General features: G+C 31.9%; 1 protein-coding gene across 1 annotated transcript in view; it reads right to left on the bottom strand.

The window, feature by feature from the left end:
• The window catches only part of LOC143066733 (kinetochore-associated protein 1-like), a 68,769-nt gene that overhangs the window by 36,552 nt on the left and 10,645 nt on the right, over window positions 1-21,572 (bottom strand). The window contains exons 12-28 of the mRNA XM_076239544.1: window positions 21,194-21,253; window positions 20,994-21,069; window positions 16,586-16,705; window positions 15,840-15,929; window positions 15,521-15,592; window positions 14,402-14,463; window positions 13,981-14,089; window positions 13,437-13,580; window positions 12,808-12,864; window positions 11,117-11,233; window positions 7,023-7,142; window positions 6,324-6,467; window positions 5,819-5,917; window positions 5,094-5,197; window positions 3,375-3,477; window positions 1,461-1,598; window positions 692-811 (exon numbers count right to left, since the gene is read on the bottom strand). Of these exons, the coding sequence (XP_076095659.1) occupies window positions 692-811; window positions 1,461-1,598; window positions 3,375-3,477; window positions 5,094-5,197; window positions 5,819-5,917; window positions 6,324-6,467; window positions 7,023-7,142; window positions 11,117-11,233; window positions 12,808-12,864; window positions 13,437-13,580; window positions 13,981-14,089; window positions 14,402-14,463; window positions 15,521-15,592; window positions 15,840-15,929; window positions 16,586-16,705; window positions 20,994-21,069; window positions 21,194-21,253 (1,735 nt within the window). The remainder of the gene's footprint in view (window positions 1-691; window positions 812-1,460; window positions 1,599-3,374; window positions 3,478-5,093; window positions 5,198-5,818; window positions 5,918-6,323; window positions 6,468-7,022; window positions 7,143-11,116; window positions 11,234-12,807; window positions 12,865-13,436; window positions 13,581-13,980; window positions 14,090-14,401; window positions 14,464-15,520; window positions 15,593-15,839; window positions 15,930-16,585; window positions 16,706-20,993; window positions 21,070-21,193; window positions 21,254-21,572) is intronic.

Raw genomic sequence — 21,572 nt, 5'->3', positions numbered from 1 at the left:
CAAGTCATAAAGGTGATTCCTATGTGTCACCATACCTGACACTGCCAGGCGACAAACTGAATCTGTTACAGATGAAACAGGGGCTTCCTAGATCAAAAACGATATTAGAAACCCCATAATTCATTCATTTCAATTAGATTAAAAAAGAGTTGCATATAAAAAGCTTGGATAGACAATCAACCAATAAAACAGGAATACTGATTGGACAGACAATCAACCAATAAAACAGGAATACTGATTGGACAGACAATCAACCAATAAAACAGGTATACTGATTGGACAATCAACCAATAAATAAGGAATACTGATTGATGATAACAACTACAAATCCCTGCTTTATTAAGATGGTATCAGAAGGAAACATAACAATACCTCATTCATTTTTATAATGAAAGAAAACATTAATTGACTCGTCTTTATACTGACCATGACATCTAGTTCTACAGTGACCTGTCTATATGCTGGCCTTGACACCTAGTTTTACAGTGACCTGTCTATATAATGGCCTTGACATCTAGTTCTGCAGTGACCTGTCTATATACTGACCTTGACATCTAGTTCTACAGTGTCATTAAGTAAAACTTTGACATAATCCACAATTCTATGTCCAATATACATTCATTTACCCGTCTTTCATGTCTATATACTGACCTTGACATCTAGTTCTACAGTAACCTGTCTATAAACTGACCTTGACATCTAGTTCTACAGTGTCATTAAGTAGAACTTTGACATAATCCACAATTCTATGTCCACATTCTAATCTCTCATTCCCAGGTATGGACTTCAGTAAGTCAATACATTCATTTACCTAAAATACACAAAAAAAACTATATATGTAAAGGAAAAAACATCAAACAACATTCTCAATCAGTAAATGATAGACAAGTTTGCACCAACTTGTTAGATACAACACAAACATTAAAGATCATAGGTTAAGCTTATTAAAAAGGAAAAAAAACTCCATTAATTTTTGGTTTGAAGACCGTTGTTATGAAACAAAGTTAACACTCCCTACAAGTTTCCATCAATTCATAGAAAATTCTTGAAACTACTATTTAGTGATCCCTCTTGCAATTCTTTGATCTTGTGATCATTTTATTTTTAGTTGGTATCTATCTATCTTTATTTTCTAAAACTGATCATGTCCAACCCAAAGTGAATTATTAACCTTTCAAACATTTTATGAGTAGGTCTTAGGAATTTGTTCATTTTTCATCTAACTTATAACATTTTAGAATCATATGCAAAATTCAAACAGTTTCTAATATTTTATAATATTCTGACTATGTGACTATAATAAATAAGTCTATGTTTTATAGAAAGCTGTATAGGTAAAACTGAAAAGAAGGATGAGTGGAGATCTCAAAAAAGAGTTTAACACATCCACAAATGTATGTGCCTGTCCCATGCAAGGAAACTCTTTCAGAGAAATGAAGAGTATTATTCATTTATTTTACCATGCCATGTTTGATCAAATGTCTCATTCTAAACACATAAAGATCCTGGGTGAGTATCACATTGTATCCTCTCATTACATTAAAGGCATCCTCTATACTGTCTGTTGTGTTCTGACTCAAAATATAGTACATCAGCATCTGCAATACATGTATAAAGTTTAGGGAATTCTTAAAGGTTACAGGGCTCACACTACTTCAGAATTATAGGGAGAAGTGACTTCTCTTTTTGAAACTGATAGGGAGAAGTGGTGAGATTTGAAAGAGAAGTGCTCATTCGCGTGGTGCGCTACAATGTTTGGATTTTATAATAGTATAAAGGGCCGTATGTAAATAAAGTTCTTTTTATATTGTTCAATGCATATCTGAGTAAAAAAATTACAATTAAAGTAACATTTTAAATAAAAAGTTGTTTAAGTTTTACTAAGGTTCTTATGAGAAACTACCAACTAAATATCTAGCACTAAAAAAAAAAAATATTTTAAAAAATGTAAAGAAATTATAATATATCAATTACAATTTAATTAAAAATTATCTTGTGTATAAAATTCAGTGTTTCTCATAAAAAAATTTAAAAGTTATTAAGCTGGGCCATAATATATTGATATTAGTATAATAGTCTCAGAGTTAAGCAACTTTAATCAATAGTTTGAAACAATCCATAAAAAATATATAGGGATTTATATGTACACCAATCAATTAGATGTAACCAAAAGTCTCTTAATGCGTGTGGAATGCGTAATTTTTCCCTTTGGGATCAATATTCTTCTGTCAGCTGTTCCATCCATGCGTCCGTAGTAATTATTGTAAAAGTACGGATTTCGGTCATAGCTGGTCCGTTTCAGATCCGTAGTTTAGAAATCGGTCAATGGCGGACGAATGCAAGAAAATTTACAAAAATAAATGATGTTTGACAAGTTATTTGGAAAGGAACATGACGTTTTTAATGCAATAAATGGATTAAACATTTACTGGATGCAACTTTTATCACAGTAAAATGAAGTAACAAACTTATTTTGCCGCCGATATTTAGGTTGATGAACATTTTCGAGTAACAAGCACCGGAACTTGCGGAAATGCACAAAGTGATAAAAAGTTGTATTTTTATCAAATAACCTGCTACAGACTGCAAAGACAATGCTTCAACCTCTTTTCTAAAGATAATGAATCGTTTATGTCTGAATTTCTTTAATTATCAATAAAAAATTGATGTTTCATCAACTTGGTAAAAATTGAAAATGTCCGATGACGGAAGCGACTGAAAGCGAGTATCGTCAAGAACAGGGCGACTTGTTTTCGCTTTTGGGGGTCGGGGAAAGCGAAGTGACGGTCGGGAAGGCGACTTCTTCGCCCAAGTCCCCTTGTAGCGTGAGCCCTGGGTTACTTAAATTATAATTTATAAACATCTACAATACATGCATGTATAAAGTTCAGGAGATTCTTAAAGGCAACTTTTATTATAATTCATGAACATCTATTATACATGTATGAAGATCAGGAGGTTCTGAAATCTGCAATACATGTATATTTTTATATAGATGAGACTTTTGGTTTTTTTTTTCTGTTTGAATTGTTTAACACTAGTCATTTTGGGGACCTTTATAGCTTGCTGTTCTGTGTGAGCAAAGGTAAGGTCTTATAATGTCTATGACACAAAGAGAAGAAGAAAACTTTATACATCTATCATATTCAATTAATATTCTCAAAAGATATTCTGGCTCAAGAAATAGTGCTGTTAATAAACACTTAAGATGAAAGCATGAAGTAATGGCTTTATCAATTTGTTACAACTAAAATCAAATGCAAATTTATGAATATTTATACAAGTGGTCCATTCTGTTATAATTCTAAGAATAGCTGTTATAATAAAAACTCTGTTTATTAAAAAAAAATAAATGATTAAAAACTATTTAATACCTCCCAGTTATTATCTGATGGTATATCCTCCTTTTTAAGGTTATATTTATGCATCAATTTCTTTAACTCCATTAAATGGACTTGTTCTTTGATATCCCTTACTCTGTAATAAATAAATTATTGAAATATGTGAATTTAAAGAACACAAGGTTAATCAAGAATTAATAAAGTTTATCAAATGATATTGATAATTATAATTTCATTCGTTTAAACGGGCAGTGCATTAGAATGAAATTAATTTCTCCTGGGTGTTTCATCATATGTAGCAAAGAGGGCGTAATGTTTTCCCACTTCAAAATTATTTCCGCGGTATTGTATTGCCTATGTAATCATTCAGCACCACATAGTCAATCTGAGCAGTCGAATTTTCTCGGTAAATTTTAATTCTGGTTAAAGTTTATTAAGCTTTTTATTTGGAGAGTTTTTGTTTGATACTGATGTTTGAATTATATATTATATGTGTAGATATATATATATGTATGAATTGTGTTTATTTCTTATAAAAATATAGAGCATCGGCGTTGTCGTGCGACTATCCACTTTACAAAGTCTTTGGTATTTATTATAGCCTTTTATGGCGTGTATATTCAGAGTGTATATGTATACTTGGATATTTGGTACAAGTATTGGTTATTGTAAAGATTGTTGCCAATCTTAATTTAAAACAATATCTTTGGTTTCTGGATATTAAATAATGACTAAACAACTTTTAAAAGTATCAGAGATTATTATTATCAATAATAATAAATACAGGTAAATGAAATACAATATGTTAAAACGTTTGAGTGTGTTTTTCGTGTATGCGTTATTACCTCTTGGATTCTTTTAAGCTTGGTTCAAATTCGTTTCGTTATCAGAAAAGTCCGGTTTTTATAGTTCTTAGCACGCCTTATCCTTGCGTGTAAGAATATAGTCCGTTGCCGGTCAAGGTTAAATCATGTAAATAACTGTCAGTACGTACATACATATGAATTATAAAGAAAGCAAGCATAATTTCGTACCTCTCGACACCGATTCAACGATATAAAGCATGTAAATACAAGTAACTAAAGAAATGTAGGATTCATAACAAGCTAGAAAACAAAGATGTTATTCGAACGCCACATGTTGGCGGAATTTCGTAACGTTAAATCGGCAACTGTCAAATTTGCCGGGAACAACGTTACGTTTACAAAAAGGTACTGCCGCGATATTTAACGTTCACAACAGTTATACTTGGATATTTGGTACAAGTATTGATTATACTTGGTTATTTGGTGCAAGTATTGGTTTTATGTCTACATTGATGGGTGGTATATACCAGAACATATTTTAAACCTCAAATTTCTAAAACCCCATAATAAATAACCAAATATTTGTCACTGTATTAAGATAGCCATTTTTCTATATACATGATATATTGTTGTACATGGACTTAAACAATGACCACTCTGTTTTCTTCTCTGTACACTGGACGTTAAGCAACCAAAAATCAATCAATCAATCTTCTCTGTATCAGCATAAAAAGACTCTAAATTCAAACAGAAATTCTATAGGAATATTGGAAGTAAGTGAACATTTGAATCAGACTTAAGAAGCTTCAAGTCAATTGTTGGTGGGACATGGGTCCCTTTAAAAAAATGCTGAAAGGACCCCCCTTAAAAAAAAAACAAAAACAAAACAAAACAAAACAAAAAAAGGTTCTGGGAAAATAAGTTATTTACAGTAGTTAATACTCACAAATCGTGGTCAAGTTTAAGGGCTTGCTGGACAAGACTATTTATTTCTTTACTCCATGGTATAGGAGCACATTTTATCACCTCCAGGATTGAATCACATTTGTACTGAAAATTATAAATAATATCATGGATTACATCTCCAATATGATCTGCTCTATAGATAACTTCAGCAACAATCTTATAAAATCTTTGATCAAGAAAAGCCCTAAAAGCAATCAAAACCATGATAGGCAGAGTAATCAAATTTGGCAATTAACATAAAAGCATACTGGGTAGATTTAACAAGCAATGTGATTATATATATCTACACTTTGAAAACTAATACAGCATGGAATGTTTTCCAGATGCAAAAAAAAGTTACATCAGTATCAAGCCTGAAACCTGTAATAAATAACAGAATATAGAGGTAAAACAGATGTTAAGATGAACTGTAAGTTGACGAGATTTCATCAGATCATAATTTGAACTGTAGCATATGACCACAGGAAATTTGAAAAGGTTAACATACACACATCTAAAGGGTAAATTATTATGCATCACCAAAACATTTGATATTTTTAGCGAAATAATTATTAATGCACTTCATCTGTTACAGCTATACAAATGTTACACATTTCAAAATCTTAGTATTTTTTACAACTTTTATGTTTTCGAATCCTTCTTAAAATAACCCTTTTATAAGTGATTTTTTTCAGTAGAGAATTCCACATGTTAAAAACCAAATACCTGTTGACTACTAATACAGTTGATAATAGCTATAACTTTAGGCTCCCACACAGCTTCACCAAGGTAAGATGTCATTCTTCCGGATCTTTCTAATAAATCCTACAACAGTCATTTTCTCTCTTTTAGATTATGTTTAAGTATATCACAGCTAAATGAAGCTTCTACTTTTAATGTTACTTCACTTTTAATACTTCAATATCTGACAGTAGAAAAAAAAAGATTCTAATTCACAGAAAAAGTAGAAATAGATTTTTTCAAATGCAATCATCTTCTTTAACAGTGAAAATATTAATGTCAAATTTAACAAAAAACTTAAAAAAGGTAACATAATAACCAGTGTTTGAAATGAAAATTTAAAGTCTATTTAAACTTATGTTTTCTATCCTCTTCTGATTTTGTACATTTGATTCCCCCGTGGTATCTTCAAATGTATTTCTTAAGATTTTTACACAAATACTTTTGTCCTGAATCTATTTTCATTTGTACCTGTAACACAATGCAATACCTTTATGTATTTAGAAAAGATAATGTCCTCTCTCAGGTTATATTCTCTCATATAAGGTCTGATCTGTCTCTCTAATGTTTGATTTATCATTTCTATGGCAACCACTTTATCCAACATTCTGAATGTCACAGTTTCTGTTGTTTCCTGACCAAAACAAAATTAGACTAAATATATATAATGCATGATAATAATACAACAAAAAAATCTTTTATCACCATTTTGAAATATCAATTTCTTATCTAAACTGGCAGATTCATATAAAGTTTACATTAAATTTTGATAATAAATCTAGGTAATGAATTACATCAAATGCAAATCAAATGCATATTCAGGATAAGAACATGATATTTGATATGAATATGAACCCTGCTTTGAACACGACCTACAAAATGAGCCAAATTTTCAGTTCCTATGGTACAGTCCTAAGTTAGACATGTCACACTAGCCAGACATATTCTTCTGACTCCAATTGACCTGCCTTTGCCCATAAGAAGCAGTCAATACTTAACTTAAGTCTTTGGTTTGACCAGACTAGAAATTTAATCCATAATCTCCCACACTCATGGCCAGCACAATCCCATAAGGCCCCTGTGACAGTATTGACATTTGACATCATTCTAAATGCAGTAGTCAAAAAAAAGCATATGAAAATCAAGTCTGTTTACATATCTCTTGAGAATGCTGATAGTAAAAATTCACCTGTAGAAAATTTCCAAATGTGAGTTTACAGTTGTACTTTGTCTGAAGATCATGAAGATGCTGTAAATTGGTAATCAATGTCTTCATTAAATCTAAAACTTCTAGTCTTTCTATCTGGGTCTGAAATAAAACAAACAAAAAAACAGATTCATTTCAAATTGTTTTAATTCACAACCCTTTCATATATATGACATAAACGTATAGTCAATTGCAAAATAATGTGATTAATAAAGACCAACCTCTTTTGCAGGTGTAAGCTAAAAAACATCTTTTCTAGCCAAGGGTTACAATCTGACCCTCTTCCACTTTAACAGATAAGGACAATGTTAGCAGTGTAGTTCCATCTATTGACAGATAGAAGTCACGCCCACTTAGACTACAGTATTATTGACAAATCACATCACTAGTACATTTAGTTTGGAAGTGTTAAAATGACTTGGTCCAGTATTTACAAATTTGGTAAAGAAGAAAATACATGTTTAGATAATCACTCCTAGCATTTATCTAAAGAAACATACTCAAAAACTTTCATTAATTGATTAAGAACTTTAAAAGTGTCACTTCAAACTAGATATCATTGAGATGGGAGCCATCTCTGTGGGCCCCGCTGTCAATAACGTGGGGTAAATAAGTTGTATGGATAATCTGATATGAAGCATTATTTGAAGTTGTTACATAGTCTCATGTGTGATTTTGATCTAAGATTTTAAGTTAAAACTGATAAATATTCTCATCTTACTTTCATAGTATAATAGTGATATGACTGCATGATGTGAACTCATTGATTACTACTCTAAGGTGACTTCTGGATATATGGATTGATGTTTGAACAATATGTTTAAAGGTGCTGCCCAATTGATATTTGTCACATATTTTTAGAATTATGCCTTCAATATATTATGACCCACCAAGTATAAAGTATGAAATATTAATGGTTCTCGAGAGGTAGAGCGGACACAATTTGTTAAGAACAACGAACAGATGGACAGACCGACAGACTGATCTTAGACCTAGGATGCATACATTATGACACATTCTCTTGTGTTGGTTAATATATATGTTAAGTTGAAAATGTTTGTCAGGTATAAAGTATGAAATAATAACAGCTGTCCTCTCAAAATATAATGTGGATCAAATTTGTTAGCGATGGACAGACCAACAGACAGACAGACCTTTGACCTAGGAAGTGGTACATATATCATGACACACCCTCTGCTGTTGGTTAAAATAGATGTCAAGTATAATATTTGAAATCATAACGGTTTTCAAGATATAGAGCGGACACAATCTTCACCACAGGACACAGGGTTGTCAACTGAAACCAAAGTTTTTTTGACGTTGACCTTTGACCTAGGAAGTTGTACATACATCATGACACGCCCTCTGGTGGTGGTTAAAATGTATGACAAGTATATACTTTGAAATCATAACGATTATCTAGATATGGAGCGGACACGATCTTCACCACAGGACACAGGATTGTCAACTCGAAACCAAAGTTTTTGACCTTGACCTTTGACCTAGGAAGTTGTACATACATCATGACACACCCTCTGGTGGTTGTTAAAATGGATGTCAAGTATAAACTTTGAAATCATAATGGTTATCTAGATATGGAGCGGACACGATCTTCACCACAGGACACGGGGTTGTCAACTGAAACCAAAGTTTTTGACCTTGACCTTTGACCTAGGAAGTTGTACATACAACATGACACACCCTCTGGTGTTGGTTAATAATCATGTTAAGTATTAAGTATGAAATCATAACGGTTCTCTAGATATGGAGCGGACACGAAAGTGTTACGGACGGACGGACGGACGGACAGACAGACGGACGGACGGACAGACGGACGGACAGACTGATCACTATAGGGCGACCCGCCGTCGGCGGGGCCCTAATAATGTCATATATTTAGGGGGTAAAGATGTACAGTATTGCACAATCTACACGAGGCAACTGTTTATATACATTTTCAAGTGATCATCTTGAAGGATAATTTGATTGGACACAGCTTGTAACAACGATTATCAATAGAACTCTGTGGGATCCTAGGTTCTGACTTTTGCTAGCAAAGATGTGAGAAAAAATGAAAAAAATTAAATCATATTTCATAAATGTATATTAAGGCCACACCAATTTGATCAATAGTTCTTTGGATTTTCCCGCTCCTGTTTTGGAGAAATGGACTTTTCAATAATAAAAAAAATTACTGCTTCCGCAAATATTTGGGCTGCATGCCACTCCAAAATTAGTTTATTTTTGACCTTTTTTTTCCTCTTAGACGTTTTTCTTGTGCATACATTACTCAGATCGATTCAAACACTGTGTGATCAATTGATTTCGTAAATTTAAAGGTAAAAAAATCGGAATGCCAATATGAAGTTGTAGCACATAGTTAATAATAAGTCATTGGAATGCATTTCGTTTTACCTATGAAGACCTGTTCTAGGAGACAAAAATAAAAATATCTTTGGTTAGATGAACACGATCACATCAGTACTTGTTAGAACCATTGTCATTTCCAATCATTGCCGGTTTCAACAGACATAGTCCGAGATTACTCCGACGTCCAACGCTCTATTTCCAGAAAAGATGGGGCGCTGGTGTCCCAAGGACTTCAAGCTTGTCTGGCAAAACAGACATTGGACGTTAAACGTTTGCAAGTTTTGTTTATCCGACATTGATTTTTACATATATCTATATTGGTCAATCAATTTTTCCCAAATTAGGTTAAGAGGGGGTGGGCTGTCAGTGAATTAACTATGTGAATTAAGTTTTATATCCTTCATTGAACTTTTGATGTCGTCCCTTAATAGTACCAACAGAATGTAAAACAGCCAAAAAACGATAATTACCATATAATGAAAACAACTATATCAAATGATTTTTAATATTTGTCCAGGGCCTTTTTTTGGAATACATACACATATCTTAATTGTATTCAACATATTTCATTTACCTTACCAACACAATTACTCATGCTAAACTGCATCTGCTATGCATCTTTAATATATATACACATGTATGAATTTAAATGAAAATTCATGTAGTCAAACTTATTTGACAAAAACATCAATCAAAATTATACTAAACCAAAGCAAACTAGCAAGTAGGGTATGGTACAGACTGTACTACAGACACAAAACATCAAATTATATGCATAAGAGCATGTTTCTCCTCCTTTTTCTTTGAAGTAATCCAGGTTTAACATGTACATAAAATTCTAAATTGCACAATTTAAATAAAAATTATACCGATCACTCCACTTATAGAGCACCCGCCTCAACAAAACTCATTTTCAAGAATTTTTTACAATCAATAAAATTTCGCTCGTTCAACCCATATTTTTTAGAGCTTTTTTTGTCTGAAGAACTTTTAATCAAATTGGTGTGGCCTAAACAAAGGACACACATGAATTCATGACAAAATCGTGTTTTGGTGATGGTGATTTTTGTAGATCTTACTTTACTGAACATTTTTCTTCATCTACAATGAACTTGGCCCAGTCGTTTTAGAGGAAATATTTTGTAAAAATTTACGAAAATTGTTAATAAAAATTGACTATAAAGGGCAATAACCATTTTAGTCCATGTTAACTTATTTGTAGATCTTACTTTGCTGTACATTATTGCTGTTTGCAGAATATCTCTATCTATAATAATATTCAAGATAACCAAAAACTGCAAAATTTCCTTAAAATTTCCCATTCAGGGGCAGCAACCAAACAGCGGGTTGTCTGATTAATCTGAAAATTCCCAGGCAGATAAATTTTGACCTGATGAACATTTTTACCCCCATGTCAGATTTGCTCTAAATTGCTTTGCTTTCAGAGATATAGGCCAAAAACAGCATTTTACCCCTATGTTCTATTCTTAGCCAGTCGGTCATCTCGGTTGGTCGGTGGGGTAAACTAGATACCCTAGTGATGATTGTGGCGAACTTTGGTCAAATTTGGCCTAGTAGTTTCAGAAGAGAAGATTTTTGTAAAAGTTAACAGAAGACGGACATCAGATAATGTATGCCCAGTGATGAGAAAAGCTCACTTTGCCCTTTGTGCCAGGTGAGCTTAAAAAGGGAAGTTATATGTTTACCTTCATTGTGATGTCAGCAGCAGTGTAGATGGAATGGCTGTAACTTATATCTACAACTTTTACCAATACACCATACACAGATCTCAAAAACTGTAATGCATTAACTGGCCAAGCTTTCTGTAAAAATCAAAGAACCTTAGTGAGCACGCTCACATACCCCACGTCCCCACATTGTCATTGGAGAAATTAAATAAGTATAAGAAAAAAAAATTGTATAAGAAAAAATACTGAATAATAATTTCCTGTCAATATACACATCTACATAGTATGTCCTTATTATCTACAAAATTTCATGAAATTCTGTTGTGTGTTTTCAGAGGAGTTGAGATGACAAACTGTTGCAGAAGTACATTGAAGCAAATAAGTTCAAAGGGGGCATAACTCCTAGAAAAAAAATTGAATCGTAATTTCCTGTTGATATGAACATCTACATAGTATGTCCTTATTATCTACAAAGTTTCATGAAATTCTGTCGTGTGGTTTCAGAGGAGTTGAGATGACAAACTGTTGAAGTAGTACCTTAAAGCAAATAAGTTCAAAGAGGTGTAACTCCTAGAAATAAAATTGAATCGTGATTTCCTGTCGATATGCACATCTACATAGTATGTCCTTATTATCTGAAAAGGTTTCATGAAATTCTGTTATGCAGTTTCAGAGGAGTTGCGATGACAAACTGTTGCAGTAGTACATTGAAGAAAATAAGTTCAAAGGGGCGTAACTCCTAGAAATAAAATTGAATCGTAATTTCCTGTCGATATGCACACCTACATAATATGTCCTTTTCATATAAAAAGATTTCGTGAAATTCTGTTGTGTGGTTTGAGAGGAGTTGCGATGACAAACTGTTGCAGTAGTACATTAAAGTAAATAAGTTCAAAGGGGCGTAACTCCTAGAAAAAAAATTGAATCGCAATTTCCCGTCGATATGCACAACTACATAGTATGTCCTTATTATCTGAAAAGGTTTCGTGAAATTCTGTTGTGTGGTTTGAGAGGAGATGCGATGACAAACTGTTGCAGTAGTACATTAAAGTAAATAAGTTCAAAGGGACGTAACTCCTAGAAAAAAAAATTGAATCGCAATTTCCCGTCGATATGCACAACTACATAGTATGTCCTTATTATCTGAAAAGGTTTCGTGAAATTCTGTTGTGTGGTTTGAGAGGAGTTGCGATGACAAGAAACAGGACTGACGGACGGACTGACGGGTCAAAAACATTATACCCTCCGCAACCCGTTGCGTGGGGTATAAAAACATGAACAAACATAATATCTTTACTTTAACTTTAAGAAGAAAATACTAGTCAAGTTAACAGTAGACTCAATGACACTTTCCCATGTTTCAACCCTATTTTATCTTTGATCTAAGTTAGGAATTTGAAGTTTTATTCCACAATGGCATAGTTCAATATTTAGGACCAAGTCTTGTGCTTCTATCTTTTAAAAGAAGTTTTTACAAATTTGTTAGTACGTATAGCCCTGCTGAAAATATATTACTGGATAAGCCAGAACAATGCAACATTACTGAAAGTACCACAATATAAATGAAGGGGAGAATTAAAAGAATTTGCAGTGCAGAATGACGGTTAAAGATTGGATAGTTCAATGTGATAGCAATCAAATGACACTAAAAAAGACGTTAAGGCTCAACTTATGTAAAGTAAAAAATATGATATAAATCATGTAATTACCTTATCTATTAATTCTGAACTTTTTGCTTTCTGAATTATCCACTCGACGACATCAACCTTAAATGTAAATGACAGCATTACAGTTATTGCCTCAATCAAAAGCTAATACCCCAAAAATTTTAGTTAGTAAAAGGTTATTTTCTCATTGCGTACTTTTCCTATTGGTTAAAAGAAGAAAAAGATCTTGCATACCTGTTTTAGTACACAAGATAAATTAATGAATTCACAGACAGACATATAAACACAAGAATCCATGCACTGAATTTTCCAAGCCTTTTTCTTCATCTATACCAATATCTGCAATTAAACTCTTGCTCTATTAATGGGTACAATAGTTTCTGTAATTATGCACTGAATTCCCCTAGCCTGCTTTATACATACTAATATCTGTGGTTAAATTCTTGCAATATTCGGTACAATAGTTTCTGTAAATATACACCCAATTTCCTTAACCTGTATCATACATACCAGCACCTGTGGTAAAATTCTTACAGGAATATGTACATCAGTTTCAATAAACATACATTGAATCTCAAAATTTTACCCAACAATATCTGTTGTAAAATCCATACCAGAGAGTGTACAATAAGTTTTATAAACACTGAATTTCCAAACCGGTTTATACCTACCAATATCTGAGGTAAAAGTCTTGCCACAGTGGGTACAATCGTTTCTGTGAGGATACACTGTATTTCTCCAGTCTGTACATGGTCTGGTATAAAATGAAGGAAGTTCTTTATCACTGTTGGTGTCACACACCTCTCCCATTCATACTGGGAAAAAAGAGAATTCCTTCAGTCAGAATCAGACCAGTTAAATATATGATGAAATCAATTTGTTTTGTAGAACTTTCATTAGTTATGAAAATATTGCAGCCTTAAAGACACAACTTTAAAGCAACAAAAAAATTGAATTCCTTTCAAATTTCAAAATTCTACAAAAACTTAAAATCTACAAAGGAAGATGAATAACTTATTACCTTGTTTTAAATTCCAATAGTGAACATACTTTATATAATAAACCAATTTTTTGAGACGTTTCAACATTTCGGCCATTGGCCTTATGGCTTGTGAGGAAAAATAAAGAACTGAAGAAGGCCAATAACCGAAATGTCTCAAAATTTGGTTTATTGATACAATTATATAACTTATTACAATAATTGTTTTTTTTTACCTCATGTCTTGACAAGATAATGAGTCCCTTTTTTAGTTGATTCTGTTGTAACATTGCCATCATAACTTTCATTAAATCTGATTTCATAAAGATATCCCATCTCTCTGCACTATAAAAAACAAATGTTTATAATGAAAATATATAGGGTTATCATAAATATAGGCCAATCAATCAAAATGGATTGATTTTTGTCTGTATATTTCTTGATTACCTATTAAGATGATAGTTCTAATTAAATAGATTGATTGGTTAATTAAAACAATACATAGTTTCTGAAAAGTATAAAGGGTCAAACATGATGAAGGACAAGAAATCCTTATTCTTACTTTTTCTGGTGGTAATGGTGATACAGGGTGGAAAAAGAATTTACAGTGGAAAGTATCAGTGCTTTACAAATTATGCCAGTTTTCGTTGTTTTTACCTGTAATTTTCGGCTCCATTAATCATCTTGAAAGTTACCAATCTATGTTGGATTTCATATAACTAAAACAATAAAGAATAACTATAATTTCTAAAACAAAATTACATACAATATGTTGCAAGAGTGCACTGGAATGTCTCACTTTAATATACTGACAATTTATTTTCATTGAGAGTCCTAAGTTTAAAATTTACTACACATTTAAAATCCAAAAAATTTGTAACGGTTCCACGGAACCCAGTGTCTCGCCTACTTTTGCTGTTAATCGCAGACTCAACAAAAATGAGGAAAAACATCAATAAAAATTTCCCTCTCGATACTGTCTTTTGATTGAAAGAAGCTTCCAAGTTTGGTAAAAAATCCAGGATAGTTTATGAATCTAATAAATGTTTTATAAACTTTAACTGCAGACTGTATGTAATGTTAACTGGAAGAAAAACTAAGTCCATTTATAAGTAAAATACAGAAAAAGTGATTTTTTTTTTTACAAAATTTACTTCTTAATAATATCTTATGATCAGAAACAAGCTTTTGTCTAAGTTTGGTAGAAATCCAGGATAGTTTAAGAACATCATAAAAATTTTAAAAACTTAAACCACAGAGTGAATGTTTTGTTTCTGGCAAAAAAACTAAGTCCATTTATAAGTAAAATACGGAAAAAATGGAATTTCATTTTTACAAAATTTACTTCTGGATACTTTCTTATGATCATAAACAAGCTTCTGTCCAAGTTTGGTAGAAATTCAGTATAGTTTAAGAAAGTTAATAAAATTTCAAAAACTTTAACCACAGAGTGAATATTTGTGGACGACGCCAACGACGGAATGTAGGATCGCTTAGTCTTGCTTTTTCGACTAAAGTCGAAGGCTCGACAAAAATGACAAATTCAGATAAACCAATACAATCATTCAATACACCAATTATAGTTGACCTATTGCATGCAATATTAGAAAAACAGACCAAAACACAAAAACTTAACATTGAGCAATAAACCATTGAAATGAGGTCAAGGTAAAATAAAACCTAATAATTTTGACAAGGGTTCTGATTAGTGCCAAGCTAAATCAATGATCTACTGTAATTCTTCAATTACAAATTATATTGTATAGATTACGGTACCTTTGAAAGTAAAACTTGCTGTTTTTCCTTTTGCGTAGTATCAGCACTTTTGTTGGTAGAGACCTTCAGTAACTAAAAAAACATTTCATATTCTTCATCATTAATTATTTCACACATGCAAAAGTAATAACTTTTAAAAAAAAGATCTGAAGCAATTTCTTCTGTTGATTAATTTATATATAAACCTTAATCATATCTATGATATAAATTCAGAAACTAATATTTTCATATATGTAAAAAGAATGTGGAAACATCTATATACAAAAACTAAAAGTTACAACATAATTTCTTATACTGGTAGTTATGTTAAGTATATTACCCTTTCTTTGCTGTAATCGAGAAGTTTCTGTGTAGCTTTCAGACTTGACAAAGCAGCCCTCATACATATTTCTGCTACATGCAAGTCATCCTGGAATTCAAATAATAAATGAAAACATATTGCTAAATAACAATATACACAACTATCCACATGTATCTTATTTGAAAAGAAAAAAGCAAATTTAACCTTTAGGTTGGACATAAAAGGGTTATCAAAGCCACAAATACAGTCACTAACAGGAAGTTTTTATCAGTATTCTTAAATTACATCAATGACACAACTTTCAAAAAAAATGTGAATTCTGTCAGATTACAGGAATAATCTTGAACTTCTTCATAAAACCAACTATATTTTAAGTGCAGATTTTTATTTTGAGTATTTTTGGCATGCATGTTTTATTTTTTTCTAAAATGCTAATGATCGATCAATCAACTAGAAATGTACAGAAAGATAAACATTTAACTGTTGGGACATTGCCTTTTCCTCGTTTACAACTGTAAATTCAGAAATTACTGCGATGTTTATATTATTGCAAAAAATGCAACAGGGTTTAATATAACCACTGTAATTTAAACTCGCACTTTGAAATTTTTTATATGAATTAAACAGAATTTTTCTCAATATTGCAAAAATGAAAATAAACACATTTAAGTCTATAAAACGACAAAATCGCATTTATAATAAATTCACGCAATAATTTCTGAATTCATAGTATTTCAGTAAGATAAACATTTAACATTAAATACCTTCACATAAGCTAAACAGTTTGTAAACTGTGTTGACATTGCCTGGACTTTTTCTTCACTGTTATTATTCCAGGGAGACAACTGGTCCAACAAGTAATTTGCTTTCACTTTATGTACCAACTGAAAGAACAGATTTACCATCAGAGTATCCAAAACTCTGTCTGACAGACAAAATATCAGACAAAAAGTCTTTCGGTCAGACAGAAATTTTAAGATTTTTTAGTTGAATATATATTGGAAAAACATCAAATTTCTCTTTCCGTCAGACAAACCTTAAAACAGTTTGGCACAGACTGTACCATAAAATGATTACATTTAGTTTTCACTGACTGATAGAATATTCCATATTGGTTGTTTTTCTAATTTATAGACAATACCAGAGACCATATAAATTGTTTGTTGTATTAAAGTTAAAGGGGCTTTAATAAATGGCCCATTTATTAGAATTTTATTCTTACATATTTTTAATGACTATGGTCTAATCTTAAGGGCATCCGATACAGTTTCTCGATAAAATGTCATTTTTATAATTTTGTAATATGTTGTAGGCCTTGGCGAGTTATAAAATAAAACACAAAATAAAACATAGGTCACCGTGCTTGTTTTCGAGAAAATTGAGGCTGAAAATTGGGGATTTGTGCATTTTTTTTTTAAATTAGGCAATGTTATAAATTTTTTGGAGCAGATATTTTTCGTCGTAAATTATTAAGATCGGGTTCACTCTGAAGCTGTGATAATTGACAAAAAGGAAAAAAATAAATCGCTACACTAATAACTATACAATTATTCAAGCCTTGCTTGACATTGCGGACCAGATGCTCAAAGTGGTATTTTTTTAAACCTAAAAAAATGGAAAGAAACTGTTTCTGAAAATGTCATTTTTATCATTTTTCTTCATAAACTGCATTTTGTCATGCTTTCTCTAAATATCAAATAAAAAATATAGGTCACCATGCTTGATTCCATGATAAATGCGATTTATCCTAAAAATTGCGTCCCCCCCTTTGTAACCTCAACGTTAGCGCTAAAGTGCACGACGTCGTTGGCAGACAATTTCGACGTTATCTCTGCAAATTACCCGCGACATTTTCAGATGTATAAATATTGCTTGTAAAGTACCATCTATAAATTGGTAATATTGTTTCCGGAAATAAAATCATGTGAATAACAAATACCTCTCTCTGTTTGTGGTCTAAGTGAGAAACATCAAGAAAAGTTATTACGGACTGTTGATAATTTTTACGGCTTTTATAAAATTAAAGACTCGGCAATTTAGAACTTGACATGCAGGTACATTTACTGTACACACTCGTATATTATTTCATACCGTATGTTGACCTCTAGATTTATTTTGTTTTGTTTGGTGGGCTCGGCTGCTGTTTCATTACAAATATTCCTTAAACTCCTTTTATTCACGTTTTAATCACTGAGAAATCCAGTTTTGTTGATACGAATTAAAAGTTAATGTCATTTGGACAGTAAATCAAATTTAACGCGCATTGCAATTCGAATTAGAGTTTATGTTAGGACGTAAAACATTTCGAATGCGAATAAAACTAATTCGAATTAGTTAATGCGAATCGAATTCGAATTACGTGTGAACTCAGCATTATCCTGAAAACAGAACTTCTTTTTTGTACATAAATTGCAGCACATAAATTAAGCCGTTACTCGTTTGAATTGTTTTACATTGTCATTTCGTGACCTTTTATAGCTGACTATGCGATATGGGCTTTGCTCATTGTTGAAGACCGTCCGGTGACCTATAGTTATTAATTTCTGTGTCATGTTTGTCTCTTGTTGAGAGTTGTCTCATTGGCAATTATACCAGTGTTTTCCATTCGGCATTTAAGCCGGGTGCGCCGACCATCTTCTTTTGAAAGCCGACCACCTTTCGAATTTAGGAGGTGGTCGGCTTTTTTTTCAAAATCCGAATTTTTTTCGGTTCCGTACCATTAAAATTTGAATACTAATCACGCCTTGTTTTCATTGACAAAGATGGCGTCCAATCGTCAAATTTCAATGTTTTCATTAATCAATCGGGGGGAAAGAAAGGAAGATGACGATGATGATAAAGAAAATACTAGACCAAATAAGTTAAATAAAATTGATAGTAATGTTGAAGTTGTGGAAATTGAACAAAAATCAACCAAACAACGGAAAAGACACGCAAGTGAAGACAAATATGAGCAAGACTTCAAATGACTTATAGTTATAGAGGAAGGATACTACTGTTCTGTGTGCCAAAAATACGACACAAAAGCAAGAAACAGAACAGAAACCTAGATCGAAAGGTCTTAAATCCATGCTGATGCATAAAATTGTAAATGAAAGAAGAGATAAAAGAGATAAATTTTTGAAAAAATAAAATCAAAGAATATTTGACAATTAATATGACTACTTCTATTTATGTTTGTTCAACTCCATAAAATGTGAATATTATACTAATCTTTATTTCTGTGACCCCACGTGCACCCACAGTAAATTAAAAAAGGTTGGACATTTAAAAAAAACCCACCCGGTTGCAAGTTATTTTTTTAAAACACCCACCTTACCTTAGTGAAAAAAGGAAAACACTGTATACCACATCTTCTGTTTTATGTGGTCAGAAAACAAAAGCAAAATCTTATAAAGGCGAATCTTCAATTTGCTAAAGAATGCTTTTGTCCAAACAATGAAACTATATTTTTGAATTTTTTGATTTGGCAAAAACGATTGGATTAGTTGCGATTAAAATTCTTCTCTCATAGCGGAATTTTATTGGTCAATAACTATATATTTTGTTCACCATATAGCGCGTACATAAAATATCGCACGTCCATTCCTCTGTCTGTCCTTCCGGTCCTTCTGGTTAATTACATTTTTCAAGTGTACAATTCTTGCTAACTTTCTATAAAACTGATATCGTATAGACACGTTCGAAAATCAGTGCATATCAACTATTCTTTAAAAGAGTTATGCCATTTGGAAATATTGATTATATTTGGAAATTGCATTGTATTTGCTGTCATTCCGTCATTTCTCTAATATATTCATACAAAATATAAAGAACAAAATAAACATGCGAGCGCATGATACGACCGTCGTCTTATGAAAAAACTTAATACATGTTTTTAAAATAACACGGGGGTTGTACAGGAAGTCATGCTAAGTATATCTTGACTCATTCATTATTCTTGCCCAATGGGAAGTTTGTATATTACAACATGTTTTATATGATCCCCAAATTGAAGCTCAATAAAATTTCAAGAACTCAAAAATGAATTAAAGAATCATCACGCAAAAGTATACAGATATAAGAATAATTTAACTAAAAAGTAAGTTTTATGCAATAATTATAAATAGTTTCTGAGATACGGCGCGACATGTGAAAACCCCCTCTTATTGTCATAAACTCAATAACTCTAAAATCAAATCTTGAATCATCCTCAAAAAGTATATATACAGATCTTCAGATTAATATAACTAAGAAGTGTGTAAATTTTTAAGCAATAGTCATAAATCGTATTTGAGATACAGCGCGAACTGTGAAAAAAACCTGTTTTAGTTACAAAGTCCTGTAACTCAAAAAGTTCACCAAAAATTAAACAGATCGTTTGACCATCATGACTGAAAAAAGAACCATGTTCAGTTTAATGAAATTTGGATACTATGATGTACCATGTTTACGACGGACAGACGGGCGCGGGAATTTGTATACCATAATACGTCCCGTCAAATTTTTTACGGGTGTATTAACATATTGTTGGCTATTGCCTTTTGTTAGATAAAATATGTGCAACGTGGAAGAAATAAGAACTTTGTTCTTTTATAAAAGTTGTATCATTGTTTATATTATCGGCGTGTACCTACATTTTCGGTATTAGTTTTAAATTAAAATATCATTGGTTTTCTGTGCTGTTATAAAATGTCCTGGATGATGAATGATAATAAAAATGATAATTGACATGCACCAAAAGGGTCAGTCGTCTTGAGATTGCTCACTATACGATATTTTGTTGAAGATCTCAAAGAAACAGTAATTTGTTTTATTTCTTATGATGTTATTAGACTGTTATCCTGTTAGAATCAAATGCACTAATATTAATGGCGTAGAAGTTAGCATGCGGGAGAAACAGAAATTGGAGCATCAAAATTCCACATTACGTTTCTTATTACGGAAAATTACACGCATTACGTCCCGCAAAAAGTGACGTTTTGCGGGAATTCAAACGCTTAACGTCGCGCCAAGAGTTAACTCCCTTGAAACTGTATCGGATGCCCTTAAATGACCAGCATGAATAACTTCACTATTTTCTATATTTGAACCACTCAGTTAAATAACTGAAATAAGCAAAATCTGAATCATCTTTGTTGCGAAATGATTGCATCGTTACTCTGTAAATATGAGGCTGTCAATAAAGATTACCTCAGTATCCAGTCTGTATAACTTGGCAAATTCTTCAGCTTCTTCAAATTTATTCTTGTGTAAAATTCTATATAATCTGAAGAAAAAAAATACATTGTTATAGAGAAAGCATACAAAATTTTACATTTTTTGAATTGGATATAATATTGTCAGGGAATGATTTTATTTGTTTCAAATTGTTATCTGAGTATAACATGTACCTTGTTTCTGGATTTGTTTCTGTTAAACATCTTAGTCTCACTGAATAACTCTGCTTATCTCTGAAAATATATATACATAAAAGTATCAATGCTGTTTAAACAAGAACAAAACTTAATATTCTCCTGCCAACCCCCCTTTTTTTTACCTTTTGTTAATTTCCATTGTTTTAAAGGTTTTTAATGTATCTCAGGTTTGAACCTTGCCAAAGTTTTAACTGAAACTATATGAAAATCTTTCATTTAGAATTCACATAAAGAAAACAGGTACAGAAGTGTATGTATCTAAATTAAAGTCCATATAGATAACATTAAATCTCAGTGTAGCTTGCTATATATATCTTAAAGAGACCATACAATTAGAGACTTGGCAACCAGGATC

This window comes from Mytilus galloprovincialis, chromosome 3 (genome assembly GCF_965363235.1).
Source record: "Mytilus galloprovincialis chromosome 3, xbMytGall1.hap1.1, whole genome shotgun sequence".
NCBI lineage: Eukaryota > Metazoa > Mollusca > Bivalvia > Mytilida > Mytilidae > Mytilus > Mytilus galloprovincialis.
This window is presented reverse-complemented; position numbering and strand designations above follow the sequence as displayed.